The sequence below is a fragment of the Gallus gallus genome, chromosome 2 (genome assembly GCF_016699485.2).
Source record: "Gallus gallus isolate bGalGal1 chromosome 2, bGalGal1.mat.broiler.GRCg7b, whole genome shotgun sequence".
In the NCBI taxonomy this organism is placed as follows: domain Eukaryota; kingdom Metazoa; phylum Chordata; class Aves; order Galliformes; family Phasianidae; genus Gallus; species Gallus gallus.
This window is the reverse complement of record NC_052533.1, coordinates 111,598,561-111,621,980: the sequence shown is the minus strand read 5'-3', so window position 1 is coordinate 111,621,980 and position 23,420 is coordinate 111,598,561. Positions and strand designations below refer to the sequence as shown.

The following is a 23,420-nucleotide window of genomic DNA, read 5'->3' as shown; positions in this document are numbered from 1 at the left end:
ACATTATCAGCTTACACCATTATATCATCATCCCTGTGTGGCAAGCAGCTTAAATAAAGTCTAGTTTTCAGCCTCTGTTGTTATAACCCGAATTCTGTTTAGATATGACTAATTGGTACAAAGAGGTATGGTTATTACTTTTTGCAATGCTGCAATGCAGTTTATATTGAAAACCTAAGTGACAAAGAGCTTAATTAACTGTGATTTATATTGATCTATATGGTCATAAGATCACCAGAGTTTGGAATAACTTAATTTCTTTTTAATAAATGCTGCCTGAAAGATTAGCAATTACAGACATAAACCAATTGCTGACTTAAAGCATAGTATGTTTAAACTCAAAAGTAGTCACATCACATTTCATAACAAAGTCAAAACAAAGGTTAATTTGTTTTTATAAAACACTGAAAATGTAGTAGCACCTGTTACAGGTGAGGTTTCTAATCTTTTCCAGCTCTAAACTCACATTTGCATTCCTGAGGTTTCCAAAAACATTTATGTTTGGCTTAACATCTGTAAACACAATCCAAAATCCATCTTGTTGACTTAAATGGGCAGTGTTGATATTACTCTTGTACTTTGTTGCGGTGAGAAATCCTGAGCAGACCCAAAGTTTGAGAGCTTGTGATGAGCGTGCAGGTAAATCCCAAAGAACTTGGAGATCAAGAGTTGTTTGGCAAAGCCAGCAGCTGTTGACAGACCTATGTGCTAATTGGGTAACTGACGAAATTAAAAAAATAAATAAACAATAATGAAACGTCATTCTTTCCAGTTAATTCTCTCTATATTTCATGTGATGGCAAAAGGATGGTGAAGACACTGTATTAACAGTTCTGGTACGGTAACACATGACACGGGTCTTTCTAAGAGTTCTTTATGACCTCTCCTAAAAGCTTATGCTCTGAACCTTGACGTTAGGGCTCCAGTTCTGAAGAAACTGTAAAGAAAAGGGAGCTACAAGGAGAAAGTAACGATCCCACTTGCTGAAAGGAGACTGATGAACACCATACCTTGATTTAAATGACCTCTGAAGGCAGCATAGAGTCACCAAGGTTGGAAAAGACCTCTAAGATCATCCAGTCCAAACATCCAGCTATCACCAATAGTTCCTACTAACCCATGTCCCCCAGTACAACATCTAAACGTTTCTTGAACATCTCCAGGGATGGTGACTCTGCCACCTCCCTGGGCAGCCCATTCCAGTGCCTGACCACTCTCTCAGAGAATAAATATTTCCTAATGTCCAACTTGAATATCCCCTGGTGCAACTTATACCTATCTTAAAGCCCTCTCAACGAGCCCTGCCAGCTCCTGGACTGGCAGCATCAAGGGTTACAGATCACAGCACATCCCACAGATGAACCACTGGAAACCCCCACAAGAATTTGACAAGGACAAAATAGGACAAAATAGGACAAAAATTTGACAAAATAGTTCAATGAAGGAGAAAGTTGTAAAAGAATATTAAAAATAGATCATCAATCTTAAGAAATGGTGATTGCCTAAAAACATCAAAGAATCATGTGGTGGTGGATTTGTGTGTGTGTGTGGTTTTTGGTTTTTTTAATGAATGGATAAAAGAATTTTAAAAATCTGAAGATGAAGCAAAATGATTTTGGTTCCTCCAGAGTGACCAGAAAGCACAACGAAAGCCATGGGTTCCAACATAAGGCATGTGGGCAGAATGACGCCTGGTGAGGTTTGTTGTCAACAAATCCAAAGAACACATCAGATATAAATACTGTGAGAAAAAAATGGTGGCTAATGAGGGTTGTTGAAGGGAAACGTGCTTAATGCAGAACATTGTGAGGAGAAGTTTTGGCTGAGCCCAAACGCTGACTGCAGCTGACCCAGTAAAACTGCTCACATCATCACTCTCTATCCCCATTCCGTCACCATCATCTAGATTAGCTTTTAACGCTCTGTACAACGTGTTGTTCTGTTGTTGCTTTTTAGTTGTTGTTTTGTGGGTTGGTTTTTTGACCTAGATTATTGTGACTGACATAGGTTAGGGAGAGGACACACGTGGTGGTGGCAGACATGCTGACACTGCCCCATAAATGGCAGGAAGGAGCAAGAAGCTGTGGTTGGGATGCAAGGAGTAATTTACTTCATATGGCCCATAAAGCTTGACCACTGCTTAAGTACGTGCAATAGCTGCACAAAGACAAAACCGTTAGGACTGTGTCAGTGCCTTATGCATGGATAATAGACTTTCTCTTGAACAGTGCTACTCAGTTCTGCTGGGGCTCCCTGAAGCAGGTGAAATGAAAACCTATTCATACGAGGTCTGTTGAGTCTGCCCAGGAAGAGGTCAGGCATCATCATGGCCTGCACCTACACAGGGAACAAAACCCAGGTAATGGGCTCTTCAACCTAGAAAAACAAAAGTATAGCAGCATCCTGGGGAGGCTGTTTGAATTCGGGACAGGAAGCAGAAAGGAGATTATATTTTTTCTAAGCAGGGTTTATTAACTACTGAAATGATTTAGTAAATGTCATCCTGCATTCTCCATCACTGCCTTTGTTTAAATCAAAATAGGCTCTCTCGACTGAAATACAGCCTGTAATTCAAAGAGGAATTAATTCATGCCTGGTTATAATTGGTGTTACAGAGAAAGTCAGAAAAAAACAATTACGGTGATCTCACGTGGCCTGAAAAATCAATGTGTCTGTTTACATGTAGAAAACAAAAAAAGCGTAACAAAACTCACTCAGCTGAAACGAATTTCTGGAGTTCACATCCGACAGTGGCATATAACTTTCCACCGATTGAAATTTGTACCTGGGGTGATAATGCTGCATTTATCAAAAGCACTGTTTAAAGTCAAACTGCTTTTTAAAGCAAGTTTTTATTATAATTCCTGGAAGAAAGCAGAGGCTCTATGCCAGAAAGGGCAGGAGTCCCATTTCTGCAGTGGGTTGGAAGTTTATCTTCTTTCCCCTCCTTTCGCAGCCATAAGTGTGTCTCAATCTGTGGTACTTTACAGAAAGATACAGGGGATTTTCTGCTCTGCAAGTTGCAGTATTTCCTTTGGAAATGAAAATACCCAGTACGATGTAGCTGAGTGGTTGGCTTTGATCTGATGATATCTTGAAGTCGGGGATTAGATGAATAGAGAATTGTCGCTGATGATTTTCAGCTGCAGAGGGCTTCTTGGAAATAATGATTCGGTGTGTTTTTTTTATAGCCTGTCACTGAGAAGGACTCGATGTCAAAATGAACATACAAAGCACGTGGCAGAAATCACTGCCACAAGGCCAGAGAGTACTGAGGAGAAGATTTTAATACAGTGAGAGATAATAGATTAAGTGAAAGAGGCAACAGATAAGCTTTCCAAAGCAAAGGAATGACATCATTTTTTTTGTAGCAAGGGTACAGCTTGTTCACTGTGCAGAAGTGGTCAGAAAAATATTGGGACCTCAGCAACCCAAATCCACGTTGCTGCAGTTTGGCACTCTGAAAACACAATCTCAGTGCACATACTGAATTGTCAGAGACATTTCACCTGGTGTCTCAGTATCCCAAAAGAGTCTCCTGTTCAAATGCTGGCCAGGCTGACCGCCACGTCGTAATGCAGCATTTTGATGCTCTCTGTCACGTTCCAAGGTGGCCTTTTGTTTGAGAAGGCAATCAGGCAATCCCATTCCTCAGGGCTGCTGACGTGCAGCTTCAGAAGTCACCTACCTTGCCATCCAAAAACTGGTCTGTAAAAAGGAAATTCACCAGCCTGCTTTATTTAGAGCTTCATTGGCTTTAATGTGACAAAAATGTACATATTTTACAACATCTGGTATGGGGAGATACATATTCAGTAGCGTGAGCGTTCCTGGAGAGTCAAAGAAGAGGAGAGGGCAAGTAGCTACCTTTCCTCATTATTTTCCTACATTTTGCTACAGAAAACACATTTTGTAGATTTTTCTTGGATAGAACTACCAAAAAAAAAAAAAAAAGAGAGGCTACAACTGCTGTAAATGTCTGTTTGGGTTTACAGATGAGCTTGAAGCAACAACCGGTGGCTGTGCTGCAAAAAGCAACCCTGTGCTAAGAGAAGTTGTCCCCAGAAAGACTGAGGTCTCAAAAGTCTGTTTTCAGAGTTTTGAAAGGTCTCTTGGAGACAAAGATGCCTATATTGAGATGGGGAAGCTCTCTTGAGAGCTGCCACAGAGCTGTAGGCCTCAGGGGCCCAACTCAGAGTAGGCCTATGAACCTGTGAGTGGCAGCTGAAGAGCATGGCCTTGGAGCACAGTCTACCAAGGCAACCTGGTCATGGGACAGGTTGGCACTGATCCATGAATTTCCAGGCTCCAGAGATCCACCCGGTTTAGGCGGAATCCACTTTCTCCAAGATGGATGCAGACTGGTCCCTCAGAGAGAGAGAGTGTTTTGTGAGAAAACACCTTCACCCTTTGGGAAGGGCCTGCTCCTACAGACCACGTAAGCTATTAGTGGTGGAGCAGGAGCTGCTGAGACAGACCGAAAGGCATTCTTTTAGACAACAGGATGTAACCACACATGGCTGGAGTTGTTGTATATCATTTTTGAAGGAGACCCATCTCTGGGAAGTGGGGCAATTGTGAAGAGTATTTTCTCAATTTCCTTGTCAATCAAATTCTTTGCTAGAAATAAAGCAGAAATGTTTCAACTGAGTCATTTGATTTGGGGTTCTAACTCGAGAGAGTGGCTTTCTTCCCCCATTCCACAGAAATTTTTCTCAATGTCTATCATGCACTTTTAGAAAATAAACAGGGCTCAAAATGAGTTGTTTCTCATGGGAAAATGGCCTGTTGGGAGCACATTACACATTCCATTTGCTAATCAGAGTCTTCTGATAATTTTTACCGTGCATTGCAAATGCGGGCAGCCCGCATCACATCTGCAGTGCTCAGATAGCATGGAACTGCTCCAAACTGCTTCTCAAACACTTACTTCTAAATTTTCTCATATATTTACTATTCCTTCATTCTGGTCACTAATGCATATTTAATCCAGCAGACAAACTATGTGCATATAGTTTAGTAGTTACGTGAGCCATAATGTTAACAAATAATGGGCTGTCTTTGGAAGTATGTAGAAACGGATGCCTAAAGAAATAAGTGATTCAGCCTAAGGAAACTCAAAGTCTTAATGTTTCAAGGAAGAAACACAAATGGCCTCAGATTAAAGTAGTAGAAGCAACAAGAAAACTCAAATTTTAGTGTTATGCTTCATGAAGGAGTTTCATAGAGCTGGCCATAAAGAAAATGGAGACCCAGGCTGCTGTCAGAAGGATTTGAAGTACAAGCTGAACTGGCAAACTGCTGCAGCTCTAGTTTCTGTTTTCAGCACTCATTGTCAGAATGACGAAATCTGGGAGAAGGGATCTTCAACTCCTGCAGAGTGGACTTGAAAACATGGATCTGGGAAAGAAATATCCATGATGAAACATGCAGCAAATATGGAGCAAGAAGCACTTCTCTGCAGAAGCAAGAAGGGACACAGGAGGACACAGCTCAGTCATCGAGCTCCTGAGTGAACCATTTCCCCCGGTGCCCACCACACTGCTGTGGAAATGCTGCTCATTGGTGGTGTTTGAGGTGCTACATAGAGTAGACCTGAAAAAGAGTGGTGATTTGTTTTCACTAGGAGCTCTGAAGGAGCCTGGGATCAGTGTCTCTCTAAAAGAGGCCAGTAAGTTCTGCTCAGAATGCTAAAGGATGCAGCCCCACCTCCAGGACTACATTGCAGAGCATAAATATGCAGTCTCAATATCTGCCACATGTCCCTCTTGAGCTTTCTCTGACTTAGAATAACATCAAAACACATCTTCAGGAAAACTGTTTCCATAGGCTTTCAACACACTCCACAATTTCATGGCATTACACATCAGTCCACACAGCAGTCCCCTGCAAACCCAGCATTCCCTGAGCATCAGATCTCTGTGGTACCTGTGTGGCAATGAGCCTGTCAGGAAAATCTCCAGTTCCACACCACAAGTGCCTGTGTACATTAATTCCTACAGACCCCAAGCCCTGGCAGCATAGGATTTTGTGTGCTGCTGCGGGGGTGGGGATTTGACAGGATGAGGCCTTGCAGTGTTGGGCTGGAAGGAACATGACTGCAGAGCAGAGAACACACTTGAACGGTGAACTCCAAGGAGCACGGTCTGCCCTGAACATTTCAGAGACTGTAGAATCAGAGAATCTTAGTATTGTTTGAGTCGGAAGGGACCCTTAAAGGCCATCTAGACCAACTCCCCTGCAATGAACAGGGACACCCACAGCTACATCAGGTTGCTCAGAGCCCTGTCTGGCCTGGCCATGAGTGTCTGTAGGGACAAGGCATCTACTGCCTCTCTAGGCAACCTGTTCCAGTGCCTCAGGTTCAGAGATGAGCCTCAGTAACCTCCCAGAAAGGCTTTTGATATCGTAGCTGACTCTTTGCAAATTATTACTTAAACATGATTCCTGGTAAGTTGAATTTGTTTGAAAATAGTACCTAGTCATGCATTGCTCCTGAAACGCCACATTGGTGTTCAGAGATGAGCAAAAGGGCATCCCAGAGGCTTGACATGAATATTCATGATGATTCATTTGTCCTCAGTGTTTCCATAAGACAGTCATTTGCAGTCCAGTAAAAACTGAGAACAGAGAGTGCTACATTTATGTAAGGAGAGGCATTGTGTGCTGAGCAAGTAGGTCCTGATTGTTTCTGACACTACTGCTAAGCTGCACCTCTTCACAGGCCTACATCCTGTAGAAATAATATTTTTTATTAAGATTGGTCAGTGCAGAACATTATAAAAATATTCAGGATTGAAATACAGCAAAAGTAACTGCAGTAGTCTGGGTGTGGCACGTGCAGCTACATGTATGAGAACACTTCTAGGGGACTGTCAGGCAGCCCACGTGGCCCTCATCAGAGGTCTGAGTGGTGCAGCAACTTTCTCGGTACATTGAGCAGAAGGAACTTTATTTGGGGAGCTCCATCACTTCTAGTCAGACCCAGTGGTCTTCTCCTTCCATGGCACAGGATGAGACTATGACCATGTAGTTGCTTCCTACTGTGGGACTGTAAGGGCTGTGCCCACTGCACCCTTTCCAGCCGTGTCCCAGGGGTCTGCAGTGGCCTCTTTTGGTGGCCATTGCACACCATTCTGGTAAGATCCATGCACTTGAATGGGTGAAGCAGCAGAAGAAAAACAATGCACAAGATTTGCAGTAAGGAAAAATAAAACATTCCCAAATAGGGTAAAATATTATGCTCTGACAGTGGGTGAAAACCTGCCTGCTTACTTACTGACTGATCACTTACCATCAGTCATAAAATTCCCACTGTCTTCAGTGAGACCAGAATTCTGTTTTTTCATGGTTTTCCCGGCACACAGCCATATTTTAATGATTCCTCATGCCACCGCAGGGAAAACCTGCAAGGTTTTTAACTTCTTCACCTCTTTTTCGCTATAGAGCATTTGGAGAAAAGAAGTCAACCCTGCAATATCATTAGGAAACAATAACGGATATATATAGAGAGAGAATCATAGAATCATAGAATCACTCAGGTTGGAAAAGACTTTAAAGATCATCGAGTCCAACCATGACCTAACCATAGTACCCTAACTCTAACAACCCTCCGCTAAATCATGTCCCTGAACACCACATCCAAACGGTTTTTAAACACATCCAGGGATGGTGACTCAACCACCTCCCTGGGGAGCCTATTCCAGCGCTTAACAACCCTTTCTGTAAAGAAGTTTTTCCTGATATCCAACCTAAACTTACCCTGGTGCAACTTGAGGCCATTCCCCTCATCCTGTCACCTGTCACCAGTGAGAAGAGACCAATCCCACTCTCACTGTAGGCACCTTTCAGATATTGGAAAAGAGCAATAAGGTCTCCCCTCAGCCTCCTCTTCCCCACACTAAACAGCCCCAGTTCCTTCAGTCTCTCCTTGTAGGGCATATTCTCCCTTGGCCCTATTGAAACTCATAGAGTTTACCTTGGCCCATCGATCCAGTCTATCCAGGTCATATCATTTTATAAATCATTAATATATATCATTTAGTATATCATTTTCTTGCCTGCTCTCTGCCTCCAGAATTCAGAATGCTGGAGCATATACTGACATAAATCTCATGTTTTCACTCAGTCTGTAACACAGGGTTTGAAAGGCCCCATTTGCTGAATACACTAGAGACAAAACCCTGGGAAATGCATGGTGCTACGACCTCGGTCAGAGCCCTCCAGCACAAAAAAAAACCCTCAGCAGATGGACTCAAATCCGTAAACTAACAGTTTTTTTTCAGGGGGACGTGTTAGTTTTGTGCCAGATATGTTTAAGCTGATATCCTCCAAGATATGCAAGACATGAACAGAAAAATGAAGCTTTTGCCAAAACCTAATACCATCATTTTCATGCGTTTATACACCTCAGTTAAATCTGCGCTCCCAAGCCTTGTTTGCAGGTCAGTGCAAATAAATCAGGTGATGTTAATTTTCTCTCCCCCCACCCGAAAAAGATCTATAAGGAACAAAACCCACATCCTACCAAACTTCTTCGTAAGTTCAGCTAAAGCACTCCTTTATCCCACTGCTGAAGCCACTCCAAAACACTGCCAGTGCATTTCGAAATGCTCAGTGCTGAGTAGCAAAGCTTTTACAGTTCAGAATGGCAAGACTAATTTCATAAAAGCTTAATATACTTGAAAAGCAGGTCATTTATTAAAAGACCTTTTAAAAGCTTCATTTCTTAAAAAGCAAAATCATCTGCCCACCCCCGCATCTCTTCTTTAAGTACTTCATATATTTCAACTCCGATATTTCAGTTTTCCCCCTTCCTCCTCATTTTGAGGATATCAGTAAGAAGCATTTCTTGACACCACGTCACCAGCTGCCTCTGCTTCCACGCACTGACGTGACTGTGCCCACGTGGATGTGCCAATCCCCTTGTTCTGCATGCGGGGTTGAGGTATCACAGCATCAGCCCAGGACTGCATTACACTGCATTACACTGCAGCCCAAGGCTTTTAGCTTGCAAACCCTCTCTTACCATAGCTGGAATTATCCTGGGCAAGGACAGATTTCTCTTCTGCATCCTCCACCCTCTTCTCACTTTACAGCAGTTTTTTGAGGCAGCGCTCTTGAGATGCAGCCTAGGAACAGAGTACAAGCAGTGTAGATGTCACTGGTGTAAACACAAAGATTCCATGTTACTTGGTGGCAGGAGGTAAACCTATTGCAGGAGGTTGTGCCTCCTTTGAGCACCACAATACTTAAGCCAGCATTTTGTATGGAGCTAAAGAAGCAGTGAGAACTTACGGTGAGATACAACAGGGAGAAATACGGCCGATTTGAGGCCAATAGGCTGGTGTTTCAAGAAAAGTTTGGCATCCTTTTCTTCTTGAGTTCTCTCAGCCACTCTTTATTCATATACTACCTGTTAGGACGTAACAGCTTGGAAACATGGGCTGTGGTGAATTTGGGGTCATAAAAAGACAGGAGATGTGGTGGGAAGGTTGCTGCGGGAGCTGGGAGTGTGAACTGAACAGAGAGAGATGAGGCTGGCAAAGAAAGGACGCTAAGTGAGAAGGGGGTGACCTTGGTCATGCACTTCAGAGAACAGGAGGAGGAAAGAACGTGGCCAGCAGGTCAAGGGAGGTGATCCTCCCCTTCTATTGTGCCCTGGTGAGGCCACATTTAGACCGCTGTGTCCAGTTCTGGGCTCCCCAGTCCTAAAAAGACAGGGATCTCCTAGAAGGAGTCCAGCAGAGGGCCACAAAGATGATAAAGGGCCTGGAGCATCTCCTGTATGAGGGAAGGCTGAGTCACCTGGGTCTGTTCAGCCTGGGGAAAAGAGTGAGGGGAGACCTGATAAAGGTTTATAAATATCTAAAGGGAGGTGGGAGGCAAATGGATGAGGCAGGCTCTTCTTAGTGGTGTGCAGAGATAAGACAAGGACTAATGGCCTAAAAATTGAACACTGGAAGTTCTGTACTAACATGCGGAAGAACACCTTTACAGTAAGGGTGATGGAGCACTGGAACAGGCTGCCCAGAGAGGTTGGGGGGTCTCCTTTTGTGAAGATATTCAAGACCTGTCTGGATGCCTACCTGTGTGACCTGTTGTAGGGTATTTGCTTTAAAGGGGGGGGGGGGGGGGGGTTGGGGGAACTCTGAAAAGGTGAAATGACACAAAGGTGGAGAAGACTCGCAGTGCCAAAAGCAGGGAACAATAATAGCACAGACATCAGCTCCCTCTTACTCTTCTCTTACGACCATCATGAAAACTACTTTAAATTTAGAAGAATGACATTTAAGAGCTTACAGTTTTGGTAAAGAAAAAAAAAAGAAAAAAAGCTCACCACAGAACATTACTAAATTTCAACGGGCAGCCATACAGCCAATCCTTAAATGATGGAATACAAAGCGTGCTCGGAGGCTGCTTGCGTGCAGCAGGGTGAGGCAGACGGCCCAGTGTAGGTGGCTCCACTTTGGGGTGTGCTGCCCTGCAGATGGACCAAACACTTCAGCGGCCATCTACGACCACAACAAACGCTGAGATGGAGCTACTGGCCGCCATTTGGGCTCCCGGGGAATAAATAAAAGGTGCTCAAGGGTTAATAGCGAAATTTGCTTATTTAGGACTTCACTTAACAGACGCCATCATCAGGAGATAAAAAGCCCTTGCACCAAACAGACAGTTTAGATGCCTTTTCCCATTGAGCTATGGGTGATATATTTCCAAGGGCAGATTATTGGAGTCCTTCTGCTGACAGCGAGAAGTGTCAGATGAACTCAGAATATCACTGAACTTCTACGCCTTGGTTAAAAACAAAAAAGACTTTAACCTGGAGTAAGATTACAATTCAGGACGGGACGCCTTGTCCAATTTATTCTGTGTCCAGCACAAAGGGTCCCCGCAATATATCCGCATTTATATTCATTGCCAAAATAGGCAATGGACCCTCACTATTCAGGGGAACAAAGCTCCAGACGCTCTTACATTCTACGCCTAATGTGCTCAGCTACTGGCGTGGCACCATTAATCGTGGAAAATATGAGCTATATAGCCTTGGAAAACCGTCACCTTCCATATTTATTCATATACTCTGTCTAATAAAAAGTTCTGCATGAACAAGTGAGCTGTGAGTGCAACACACTGAACGTTACCCCTCCCTGTCAGTGGGTATCGGACGGGGCGTGTTCGGGTTTAGCTCCTCTCCTGCAGAAGGAAATCATTCAGCTCTTTACCGCAGAGCTCCATTAAGCACTTTGTTTGTCACCGAGTGACTCAAATCCAACGCGTACGGCCTCCACGGATGGATAAACTGCTGCAGAAAGAGAGAAGTCAGCAGCACTGATTGGCCCTGTTGTCTGAGCGTGTCTTTTGATTTCTGACTTTCTGCCAAAGCATCATCCTTCTGCGTTTACCCTTCAGAAGCCCTCACTCACTCACTCAGATGCTGCACGCGTTTGCAGCTCAGCCTTCTCTCCTGCAGAAACCAAATTCATCAAAAGGAATAACTCAGAACTCAGATTTATGGAATGCAATTTTGCAGCACAGATCCCGCAGCTCAGATCTTTCACAGCCTTGTTACAACATGAAGTAATTAAAAGAGCAATTTTACGATGCTGCCTTTCCCTCAGATAAAAGGTTTATCTTCACGCGAAACCATAAAGATTCCAAAGTATGCTTCGTCACATGGTTTTCCTCTTTCCCTCGCTGTGAATCAAGATAACAGAACCACTCTAAGCCTCTGTGCTGTTGTGCTGTGCACACGCATAGATTTACACTAAGCACTGGAAACACACAGAGCTTTTTCTCCACTTCTGGAGCCAGGGCTGCCAGCGCTGGGCTCAGTACCCACTTTCACAGCACACCACGCACCTGCATCTCCTTATGAGCTGCTCTTGCTGCAGGAGCTGCTGTGTAACCCACTGCTGCTTGCCGTGCATTTTGTACCTGAGTGAATGCCTACTGAAGGCAATGGGAACATGACCAGAATGGGTCCCAGGTGAGGTGTTTGAGCTGGTTACAACCATCTGTAATCTCACTGTTTGGCACTCAGGAATCTCCCAAGACAGACACAAAACAAGGGACACTCCAGCAACATCTGAATTAGCAGCCTGTGAAGTGGCTGTTCCCCTTTGAAAACAAAAGCAGCTCAGACAGCACTGATGTGGCTTTTATACAAGCAAGTAACACTGTAAGTAAACCCCCTCTGCGTAAACTCTAACGAAGTGTCAAATGAAGGCCATTCTTATCAGCTTGTTCAGAGCCTTGTGAACTTCTCACAAGAGATCATCTCTTGTGATTTCTAGTGCTGCGGACTCACCAGTTGTAAGAACAGCTGACTCTGAAAGCCTCGGTCCTGTATAACCTTGCTCACATTTTTAAGAGCAGGGACACCGGAGTTGGATCCCCACTGTGCTGTGTCAAAGGTTCTTAAGTACCTGGGTGAGGAAATGCTCTTACTGACAGCTCACAAGCCTAAAGCCCTCATGGTATTGAAAGGAAATGAATTTGGTTTCTCAGAGCCTGTGGCTTCAGAACAAACCTCGGGAAACAAGTTTAGAATATCAGCATACGCTTCAATCCATTTTTTAGTTACAAAGGCTTCTTTATTAATGCTTTTGGCTGACAACAGTTGAGATGAGTGTTTTAGGAATGATGATAAACATGCTAAGAGAGAACAATGTGAGTGCCTTTTTATTTCGGTTTTAACTTCTTTCATTGCTGTACAGCTGCATTACACTTGGCTTTAATCCCTTAAGCATTATTTTCATTGGCAAAGTAGCCACTGATCTGAGCAGAACTTACTACTGGAAAAGTACGCTTGAAAAACCAGCGTGATGTCAGTGCCAACCAAAATCCATGGAGCTTAAACTATCACAAATGTGCCTGTAGCTGGAATATGCATCTCCTCACCAGGAATGCTGTAGTCTTAGGTTGCGAAGCCAACTGCAGAAAGCATGGAGTAGCTTCCTGCAATGGAACAAGTGCCTTGTCCTCCTCTCAGTGAACAATCATTTGGAAAACAATTGTATAAAACCATGTAGGATAATCCCTAGAATGGCTTAGTTTGGAAGGGACCTCAAACACCATCCAGTTCCAACTCCCTGCCATAGGCAGGGCTGCACACCAGCTCAGGCTGCCGAAGGCCCCATCCAACCCGGCCTTGAGCGTCTCCAGGGATGGGGCACCCACAGCTTCTCTGGGCAGCTGCACCAGGGTCTCACCACTGTACCATAGGCATCAAATGACCATGCTGCTCTACCTTTAGTTTTGCCTGCATTAGCTACCTATGGTTATGGGTCAGAAGCTGGCTACAGGCTTCTTAAAGAAAATATAGGCCCCAAATTGTGTAAAACAACTTTAATATTGAAATATATAAATAATCACTACTGAAGAATAACACAGAAGACCATGGTGATTCATTATGAAGAGATGCTATAAATGGGAACAGGAACATTGCTAGGTAAGGAGCAAGGAAGCTATTTTAGGAGTCCTGAAAATTTGTTCTAGTTCTGCATAGGGATCACGCTGCTACAGTTACTTTCTAAGAAACTGTGTTCTGAAAAGCACTTCTGGGAAGAAACCTTTCATTGGAACCATTACTGTAGAACTTCAGTGGACCTAAAACACAGTTCCTGATATAGTTTAAGAATGGGAGGAGTTAAAAAAATGATCAAAACCCACCATACCTGCACCAGGAGCTATTTATTAGCATAACACTCTTCCTTTTAAAGATTTCGTAACAACTGAAGTATATACAAAGTCTTACAGCATTTACACAATAAAAAAGTTTCCTATTAGCTGATGAAGTATAAGGTAGTGCTGCAATTTACTTCAAAGCATGTATACAAGAATAATGAAGCAGACCACTGTACTTTCAACTCCTCTGCTACCACACCACAACTGTCAGTTGAAATGACAGTTAATTAAACCACTGTGAAGATACAGATTGTTGGAGGATTTGTAACAGGTTCACCTGCAGCACTAACCATCATAAGGAGGAAAGAAAATAAAGCTACATACTGTCGTGTTTCTACACTTTCTAGAGCTGTAACAAACTTTCACAGCCTTAGATATAACATATGCAAGACAACATAATCACAATTTTTCAGATATAGTTCAGCTACTGAGTGTATTTACTTCTGAATAGGAGGCGTTATATTGATATGGCTGTGTGTTTCCATTTTTGTTCATTAACTGTTCAAATAGGTCTACAAAAGAAATTAAAAGACAGCATGGACTTTGTAGTCATGATGTGTTTGACTAATAAAGGCATTCAATATCAGCTATAGGATCTAATCATTCCTGTCAAAAGTTTAAGACCAGGAACCTTAGAGTAGAAACGAAACCCCCAAAATCCCGCACCTACGATGCTTCTGTGTGTTGACTCCAACCTTCTTTAAGCTTTTCCAACAGGGTAATACAAAATCATTAAAATGCTTACACCAAACCAAATGCAATACTCATTTAGCTTATGAGTGGTCAAGTAGATTCATCAGACCACCTCAGCTGTGAGACTGAGGGTGCTTACCTAGAAACAGAAACCTAAGCAGTCCCTCACTACAGGTAGGGATACATATGTTCGCAAAGAACAGCGCGTTCCTTGCCTTTCAGAAACAGCTTTACAGGTGCCAATAATCCACCTTCTACAAGAGATAAGGTTGCTTTGACTACTGTTGCATGTCTAAATCTCTTACAGTGGCCAATTTTTTCTCCCCCCACCCCCACTCTCCCCCCATACGGGATTCCATTTCAACTTAGAACCTAGAAACGTCAGTTGACGATATCTGTATTAAGACAAAAAGTGACATATAAAACCCACGAGGAACCACATAAATACCAAAGAAGTCATATAACCTTTCCATGTAAACACTTTGATTATACTAAAGCCCTAATTAGATTCTTGTCTTAAACTTTTGGCAGATAATGTGTATGCTCAGCCAGGCTTTGCAGTTGGTTATTGTTCAAGTGGAAGCCAGGTCAGTTCACATGTTGACAGGCATGCAACTTGGAAACATTGCACAACAAGCAACACAAAGAGATTTGAGAAGTGTACAAGACTTCAAGTAGACTTCACAACCCTTCACAACTGAATATTCACAGACAAAGATACAGTCCTTGCTTTTTCTACTGTGGATTTTCTCACACATGGGACACTTTCTGTGACTCTCTAGCTTGCTTGATGCTATATAACCACTTGATGATTCTGGCATTCCTTTCAATAGCAGAAATGCCGTATGGCACACGGTCATTGGCACTGTCATCGTTTCTAAGGTCACTGTTGCTGTCCTGAGACTGTTCACAGTCTGAGCTAATCATGCTTGCACTGCGAAAGTTGAGGGATATAATATCAGAGTTAGCCCTTGCAAAATTTTCCATCCCAAGGTTTTCAAGCTCTTCAGGATCCAGTCCACAGTAGTTAAAGAATCGTTCAACATCTGCGTCGACACGAAAGTATCTGTCGCTTAAGTCTGATTTTGATCGCTGTAGGGAGGGTCTTCTACTAACTCCGCATCCAGACTCGACTGCCTCAATCTCTGGGGACTTCAGGGTGGCAATGGCAGCAATTTTGGGTTTCGGAGGCAGAGGTGGGGCTGAACTACTGCAAGGTATTGCTTTTAAGGGCTTTGCGCTAGTTACTTTCCTAATGTCTGAGGAGCTGTGAGAGACATGCAAGAAAGTCTCTGCCGACTGGTCTAGGAGCCTTCTACTGACATTGGAGCTGCTCTCCTGGGGGCTGCTACGGCCCTGTGTGGGGTAAACCTTCAAGGACTCAGCAAAAGAATGTCGGTTCAGTTCCGTCGAATCGGCTCTGTGGGGTGGCCAGTTTCGGGGACCGTGTTTGTGCCCCGAACCCGAGCTGGAGCCTTCAGAGCTATTGATGATGTTCTTCAGAATCTCTAGCTTCAGATTTTCTCTCTGGACACCGCTCTCGGTCTTTGCATTGTTGCTGAAGACCTTCAAGGTGGGGCTGCCCAGTGCCCGCTTGGCCGCGGGACAGACCGGCGGCTTCGCCAGCACTGCTGGCTTCACGGGCTCCTGTTTGGCATTGATGACCTCCTGGCTTTTAACGTATTTCGCCTTGTCGGCTTCCAGCCTCTCCACCGCGCTCAGTCTTTTTGGGTTAGGCTCCGCCTGCCTGCGAAAATAGTCAGGTCCTTTGTTCAGGATGCGGAGAGGGACGGCGGACGTGAAAGTCACAGCAGGGCTGACCGGCTTCACCATGCTACCTGTCGGTAGTGTTTCTGTAGGCATGTTTGGTGGTCTTTCCCCCGCAGCCGTTTTGGACTCTTCTCTGGGATCTCCTAAACGCACGGTGTAGAAACATGTACATTAAGCACAATGAATAGCCGATGAATCCAGGGATCTGAGCGTTAGCAGCAGCGCCTCATCTCACAGCTCATTAAATAGCGCTGCGCTTCTCTTTTAAAGGCAGCTTTTGTACTGCAAGGCCACCAGACACAAGTCCGTATTAGTCTGCTCCACTGCCTCCTTTCTTCTCGCTGAAAGATGTGGGAGTCTCGTTGCTTCCTTTGTGCGATCTGAAAGGCAGAAGAGCCAACCACATGTTAGTGGCAGCGCCTGACATCAGAGCGCTAGCAACAGCAGCCCAACCCTTCTCTCCTCTCCCGTGGCAGCACAGGGAGGCAGCGCTGGGTGCCCCTCCGCAGTGCCCGGCCCCACCACCGCCCAGCGGGATTATGCCAGAAGGAAAGGGGAAGGACACGGGGCCCCCGCTGGGATGCAGCCACACGCGTCTGGGGGCAGGTAGGGCACAGGGATGCCAAATGGGCTGGGTCACTGGGTTAGACCCACATACCTCCAGACGATGAATGAAAGCCCACTTTCAAACACTGCCTGTGGCTTTGCCTAGTTGATTTCTCAACATGCTTTATCTCTAAGCCCCCAAAGCTTTTCTCCTTACCGGCAATATATAGTTCTAACAAATTCAGACTATTTTCCTATTTTATTAAATGCTCCAAAAAATGAGCCAGTCTAAAAGTCAGGGAGAAAATATGTTGTGATATGTAGTGTTTTAACTGCAAGGCACACGCTTCATCATTAAGCTAACAGAAAATCAAGCAACCAAACAGAGATAATGCTGAAACCCCATACTGTGGCTTCAAGGCTGTTTGAACACGAGTCCCCACAGCATGGGTGCTCCAGCAGCAAAACAAGGATTTCCAAGTTCTTAAGGGGGTGCAAATTAACTAGAACAAGAAAACCCTAAACCTAATGAGAATAAACAAACATTGTGTTCTTTTAATGACGTATTCTGGAAGCACGTAAAACATTCTGACTTGGCTTGTAAAAAGAGAACTTGTCTGCATTTAGATACACTTGTTTCAGCTTTCTAGGCAGCACAATGTCCAAAACAACATCCACCTTTATCTGAATTGTTTTAAGATTCCTTCACTTCAGACTGCCACACCACCACACACAACCTGAAATGCAACACCGCAAGTGCTGTAGCAATTTCTCCCACATGAGGCACTGAAGAGCACTTACCAAAGAATCAAGTTTTAAAGCAGTGATTTAGCTAATGGGTCTCATTTGTTTTATTACTGCCCCCATTAATCTACGCTGTCCTTTTTAATATCCCATTTCTGCTATCAGCGTGCTCTTCAGGGAGAGCAGGAAAAGCTGCTGCTGCTGCTTCACTCATCCCGAGGTGCTCGAAGCAGCATCTTTCCCAGTGATGACCTGCTTTTGCCTGTATTGCCATGCTCATTTATTGTTATCCAACCTGCTAACCATAGGGTATTTAACCATCAGTATGTTGTTTGGACCAACAGAAAGAACTCCTCTAAATCCCACAGAAGAACCTGTAATTCCAGCTAAATATGCCTTAGGAGACAAAGAAAGCAGCCTCAAGTATGTATTCCCAGAAGTACACGGTACATACATTGAATATTTTCTCTAAGCCACTCAAGGTCAAAGCAAGGAAACCAAATGTATAAATGCTATAATGAGATTATAGGAAAAAGCTGAGCTTTCTCCTGAAGGCTCACTGACACAAGCATTCTTCAAATACAAACTAACATATTTAGGTGGGTGATAAACCAGACACACATTCAGTGCAACTGAAAGGGTAGTGAAATGTTAATTAAGCTTTCCTTTCAGTGTTGTTTTATAAATCCTAGTGACTTCCTGAATTTTAACTAAGTCTTCCTGAAAGAGAAAAAGCTCTTTTTACTCATTTGAATCAACATATTTATTGGGACTATTTTAAAATTAAGCACTGACTTTCCAAATGTGCTGAAGGCGATTTTAGCAGGCATCTGCATGTACACATTTCTGTTCCATATAAACAAATCAAACCCTTCTACACTGCCAGCACAGAGCTTGTAGAAATACCTGATTGCTGTGTGTATTTAGTGCTTACATGCAGAAATCAAATATATGCAAGGACAGGGGCCTTGTCAGGAGAAAACAAAAAAGAAAAAGAAAAAAAAAAACCACTCCAAAAACCAACCCTTCAATTCTACGTACTAAACCAACAGTGTCACCCAACCGAGTTAATACCACTTGAATAAGCAAGAGCACAGCTCTGCACTTCTCCTCAGCCATTGTCAATGAAGGCCGTGGTTCTGCCCAGAGGAACTCCTGCCAGCTCCGCTCTGCTCCCGGAGAGCTGCTCTGAGCACACCGCAGATTACTGGGGCTGTGGGAACCACAGCTTTTGGAAGTCTTTCCCCAGCATTTAGGAACTTCCTCAATCAGGACAGCCCTGCTTGGTGCCAGCAAGCATTGCTTAGGAGGTTTTCTTCAAAGGAAGAAAGAAGAAAAAAATGCCCACTGTGCATGCATGTTCACCCAAGGGAACAAGAGCGCTTGTTTGCAAGCACACATGGGGCCAAATGCCCTGAAGTCAATGGAAATACACTGTGACTGGCAATGAGCTCCAGGCATGCCTTCAAAGAAAAGCAAAGGGCTGGGGGGAGCCAGGGCAGAGATGCTGTCTGGAGCCAGCATGGGCCAGGTGGTTACGTGGCCAGACGGAGCTCTGTCCTTGCGCTGCTGGTAAAAACTGAGGTAGACTCAGCTACAACAGAAAGCGTGCTGTGTTTCTGAGGTACTGTATTTAAATACCACGGGGAAGCTTATTCAGTACTCTCACCTCAGAGAGCTAGAAATTGTTAATCAGACTGCACTAGAACAGAAAGTGGGGTGGAAGACGGATGGAGGTACTACTGAAACAACCTCTTCTGCCTGTGCTCTCAATGCTGCAGCCTAACTCTGCTGCTAGCTGAAAACCTACTACAATTCCTATCAGTGCCTCTGTTGTCCACAGGCATCTGAAACACAGTTGTGATGCTAGGAAAGTTACTTACTAATTTCAGTACTAATGAAAAAGGCTGAGCAGCAGCAGTAGAGCGTAGTCACAAGACAACAAAACTGTGCCACTTCGTTTCCATTTGTGAAAACGGTAATTGCAGCAACGAGGGTGGAAATGGCTTTCTGTTGGCCTAAGTGACGAAGAAAGTCACAGCTTAGCCATTGGAATTCTCTGTTGTGGATGGCTCCAGTACTGGCTTTGCGCTGTAGAAATTCAAAGGCAACATTTCCACTCCCAGGAAATGAATGAAATATACTTAGGGACCTAAGAAACATTTTACTCATGTTGTTCACATCCAGATGTCTCTTCTGGAAATGTAATTCTTCCCAGGGACTGGATTATGTTTTTCAGGATTCGCTCCAGAATCCCATTATTTCACTTCCTTAGAAAAAGATCACGAGGCGTAAGAGATCGTTTAGAGAGAAACAAAACTGCAAACTTATGCACACATTCAAGCATGCTTCATTTTAATAACACACATACACTGATAAAAGCTCTCTTGAAGTCTGTACCGCTGATGTATTCTAACATCAGTGACTGGTGCAGAACTGCTGAGCAGAATACAAAACATACAAAGTCGTAGAGGGGCTTAGGTTTTTAAAGCTCTATTTTCAACCAGGCACTTTGATTCAAGACTCCTTTGTGGCAGAGGGAGAGATCCAAAGCACTTACTCATTCTAGGCATCATGCTCTCATCGCCCTTAGACCTGCAATACATTTGTTAGATATTCACATTTAGGTAACAGGCTCACCAGCTGCATCGTTTGGGACGACATGGTGCAGCTGACAGCAGCAATAGCTATACAACTAACAGGAACTAGAAACAAATTCTCTATGCAATATTATTTCTGTGTTGCCTTGTAGCTCCTATACCTTGACCAAGTTCCAACCAGCCTTTGCCTGAATGTCTACTCTGAAAGCACTACATATTGTAGCAATATTCAAGTTGCAGCACAGCAGCAAAAACCAACAGTGAAAATATGGCTTAAATGATGCCATAGGAATTTTTACCTCTGATTTCAGTGAGGATGCAGCTTCACCCAGCAACACTGTGCTGAAGCTGATGCTCTTACTTCACCCCTCTGAAACAGAGGATGAGGGATGGACAGGAGGTACAAGAGGACAGGAGAATGAAGCACAGTGGGTACACATCACAAAGGCTGACAGCCTTTCCTCTGCTTTCCTTGGTATTTAAAGGCCTGTGTCAATTTTATTGTCCTGATGGTAAAGTATAACTATGCAGCCTCAAGATGCACCACAAACATCATAAATTCAAGTACCAATGATCTCAGTAGGGCTCAGAGAAACCACAAAACAAATTTTGCACAGGACCATAGCACACAGATGAAAACTCAAAGGCTCAGGTAATGGCTAGGTGCACGTTAGAGCTGAAGGTCCCACTGTGAAGCTGCTGCTTTGTTAATCATCCGTATGATTAACACGAAAGCCAATGAATGAGGACTTCAGTGAGAATAACTTGCTACAAGGCTATGCACTAGGATATAGTATTGTGTACACCTCAAATCCAAACAAGTTCTTAGGACAACCATCGGCATAAACCCTGTATGTACTTTATGTTCATAAGTTTAAAAATATGAACAAAAAAAACAAATTAGGATTACGTTGGCATTGAATAACCCACATCCAGAATGGCAGCAGTATGACATTTTTGCAATTAACTTCAGATAAACACATACACGGGTGCAGACTTGGCCTCATATTACATTAGCTGTTGAGATACAAAGCATGAGGAGATGGAATCATCTTTCGGATCTACCATGAACCAAAATAGAAGTCGAAGTGCTGCCCTTTGGGAACATGAAGCAGTGACCGATAAATGAAGGGCAATATCTGCTCATGGAGGAGGTTCAGCCCCTAAAAGGTCACAAAACATGATATATAGTGACCTAAAACCAGGAGTAGCCCAGGGATGTAGAGGTGGGAAATTCCCACCAACTGGGAAAGCTGGTGATCAAGGCAGTTGCTTTGCACTGTTTGTGTATTATATATTTAGGCCAATTCTGATTTGCTCTGGCATTACACTCAACAACACCCACTGATGTGAAATATCAGTCTGAAGTGCAGTAAGGTGACAAGTTTGTACAAGAAAACCTTGTAAGATAAAGCTCTATCAAGTGTGCCACCGTCACTTGACAGTTCCTATTTCACTTTGCAGTTAAAACTGAGGTTTAAACCAGGATGCTGACGAAACTAGAAACGCTCACACTCTTATGGGGAAAAAGCTTTTGGAAATGCAATGGAGGTACAAATGTTGGGGATGCACGTCCATGGCTGTACTTGCATTCTGCCTCTGTATTGCATGCTCAGTGCTCAGTGTGAGCTGCACAGAGAAACCTCTCCGAAAGAAAAGCCATGAGAAATTATTTTGCTTCTTTTCAGTTGTGAAAACTGGTGCCGTTACAGGTTTTACCCAGCAGACACACTCCACTGCTAGCAATACTTGCTTCTGGGTAAATACTGCCCAAACATGAAAACTGTGATTTCTGTAAAAGGCGCAGACAGCTGTGCAAATACACAAGAAAGCTCAGGAATGAAATTTCCCTTTCTTCCAATAAGAGAGTACAAAAAAAAAAGTAATTGTCTTATTAGGGAGAAACTACGTACTGTGTTTGTAAAGCAGTAATGGAAATCAGTGCTGCTTTCTTTAAACCCCTGTATTGCTTACAACATACTGCACTCTCCGGAATAATTTCAGCTTCTCATTTAAAAATACTTCAAGAGAGGACCTATAAAGTATAAAGGAATGTGATGTAACTTCTCGTTATATTTGTAGCTCCGGCTTTTTGTGAATACTTCTATTTTAATGTGTATTTTGCCCGAATATTTCTTTAAAACACTTTGCAAAACTTTAGACACCACCTTTTAGGCAGACCTTGGGTTGCAATCCAGCCACTCGCTCCTCATCCAGTCTCAACGGTCCCAAGTTCAAAGCGCTTTCATTCTTCTTCTACTGTCTATTGCTCTTCTTCTCTCTTCCCCCCTGCCAGTAGGAAAAGCCAGCATCTCGGCTCTCCTTGTCCCTGTCTGCTGGCCTTCCCAGCCCTGCTTGGATTTGGCCTCCTGATAAACTATTTTCCAAGAGGCCACATTTTCAATGTGTAGCAAAATTAATGAATTGGCCAGCCTTGCGTGCCATCACTGCGCACTGGGAGGAAACAGAGGGAGGCCAAACAACAAAACATTTTCAATTAAGATGTTGAAAAAAACATTTTGCATAGAGCACTTCAGATTAATTTGCACCTCAGATCTGTGGAAATTCCTAACAAGCCCATTTTAAGAGCAAGCCATATTTGAAGCTACCCAAACCTTTGTGGTTTCCATACATAATTGGTTCAGTACAAATCACATGCTTTAGTGAAGAAGAAAATCAACATCATCTGTCTGCAAAAATGCATAAGATACACCCAGAGCACCCTCGGTCCAACGTTCACACAGGGACACATGTCTCACAGGCAGGCTCCATGCAACAGTCACCCACCCAGCAACTGGGCAGCCAGGAAACAGCTCAGGAACTTCTTAAGCATCCTTTTCCCCAAAACTGATCCTCATTAGTGGAGCACTTGCTCCCTTGACATCAATTTCTACTTAAACCAAAACTGAGAATCACTTTGGAGCTCTCCTGACTCCAGCTACACACTAAACACATTAAAACCTAGACATCAGCCCCACCTCCCACAGTTAACTTCCATGGAAAGGAGCTGGAAGAAGATAGAAGGAACACACAGGAGCAGAGGGATGCTCAAGGCACGCCCTGCACACAGCTGCCGCTCAGCATGGGAGCAGCCCTGTTACTGACATTAATGGGCATGCACATGGCTAACTAAGCCTGATGGCTAATTCCCAAGCTCTAGACAAGCCATGGATTTTCCTGCCTGTCCTTGCTCATTAACACTGCTTAACCCAGCACATGTCCTCTGAGCATGCTGCAGGCCCTCAAAATGCAGCAGGGGTTAACAAGGATATCACAGAAAACACTTCTGCCTCTGCTTCATTGGGAATGCCAACAGCAAGACGACCTCCACAGCAAGTGCTTAAACTCCTATAAAGTGCATGTAAAGACTGACTT

The 23,420-nt window shown here is 43.8% G+C and overlaps 1 protein-coding gene across 5 annotated transcripts in view; it reads right to left on the bottom strand.

The window, feature by feature from the left end:
• Positions 1–13,338: 13,338 nt before the first annotated feature.
• Positions 13,339–23,420, bottom strand: part of FAM110B (family with sequence similarity 110 member B) — a 103,029-nt gene continuing 92,947 nt past the window's right edge. For all 5 annotated transcript variants that reach the window (XM_046938092.1, XM_004939866.5, XM_004939867.5 and 2 more), the window contains one exon: positions 13,339–16,535. In XM_046938092.1, the coding sequence (XP_046794048.1) occupies positions 15,136–16,248 (1,113 nt within the window). In that variant the 5' untranslated portion in view covers positions 16,249–16,535 and the 3' untranslated portion in view covers positions 13,339–15,135. The remainder of the gene's footprint in view (positions 16,536–23,420) is intronic.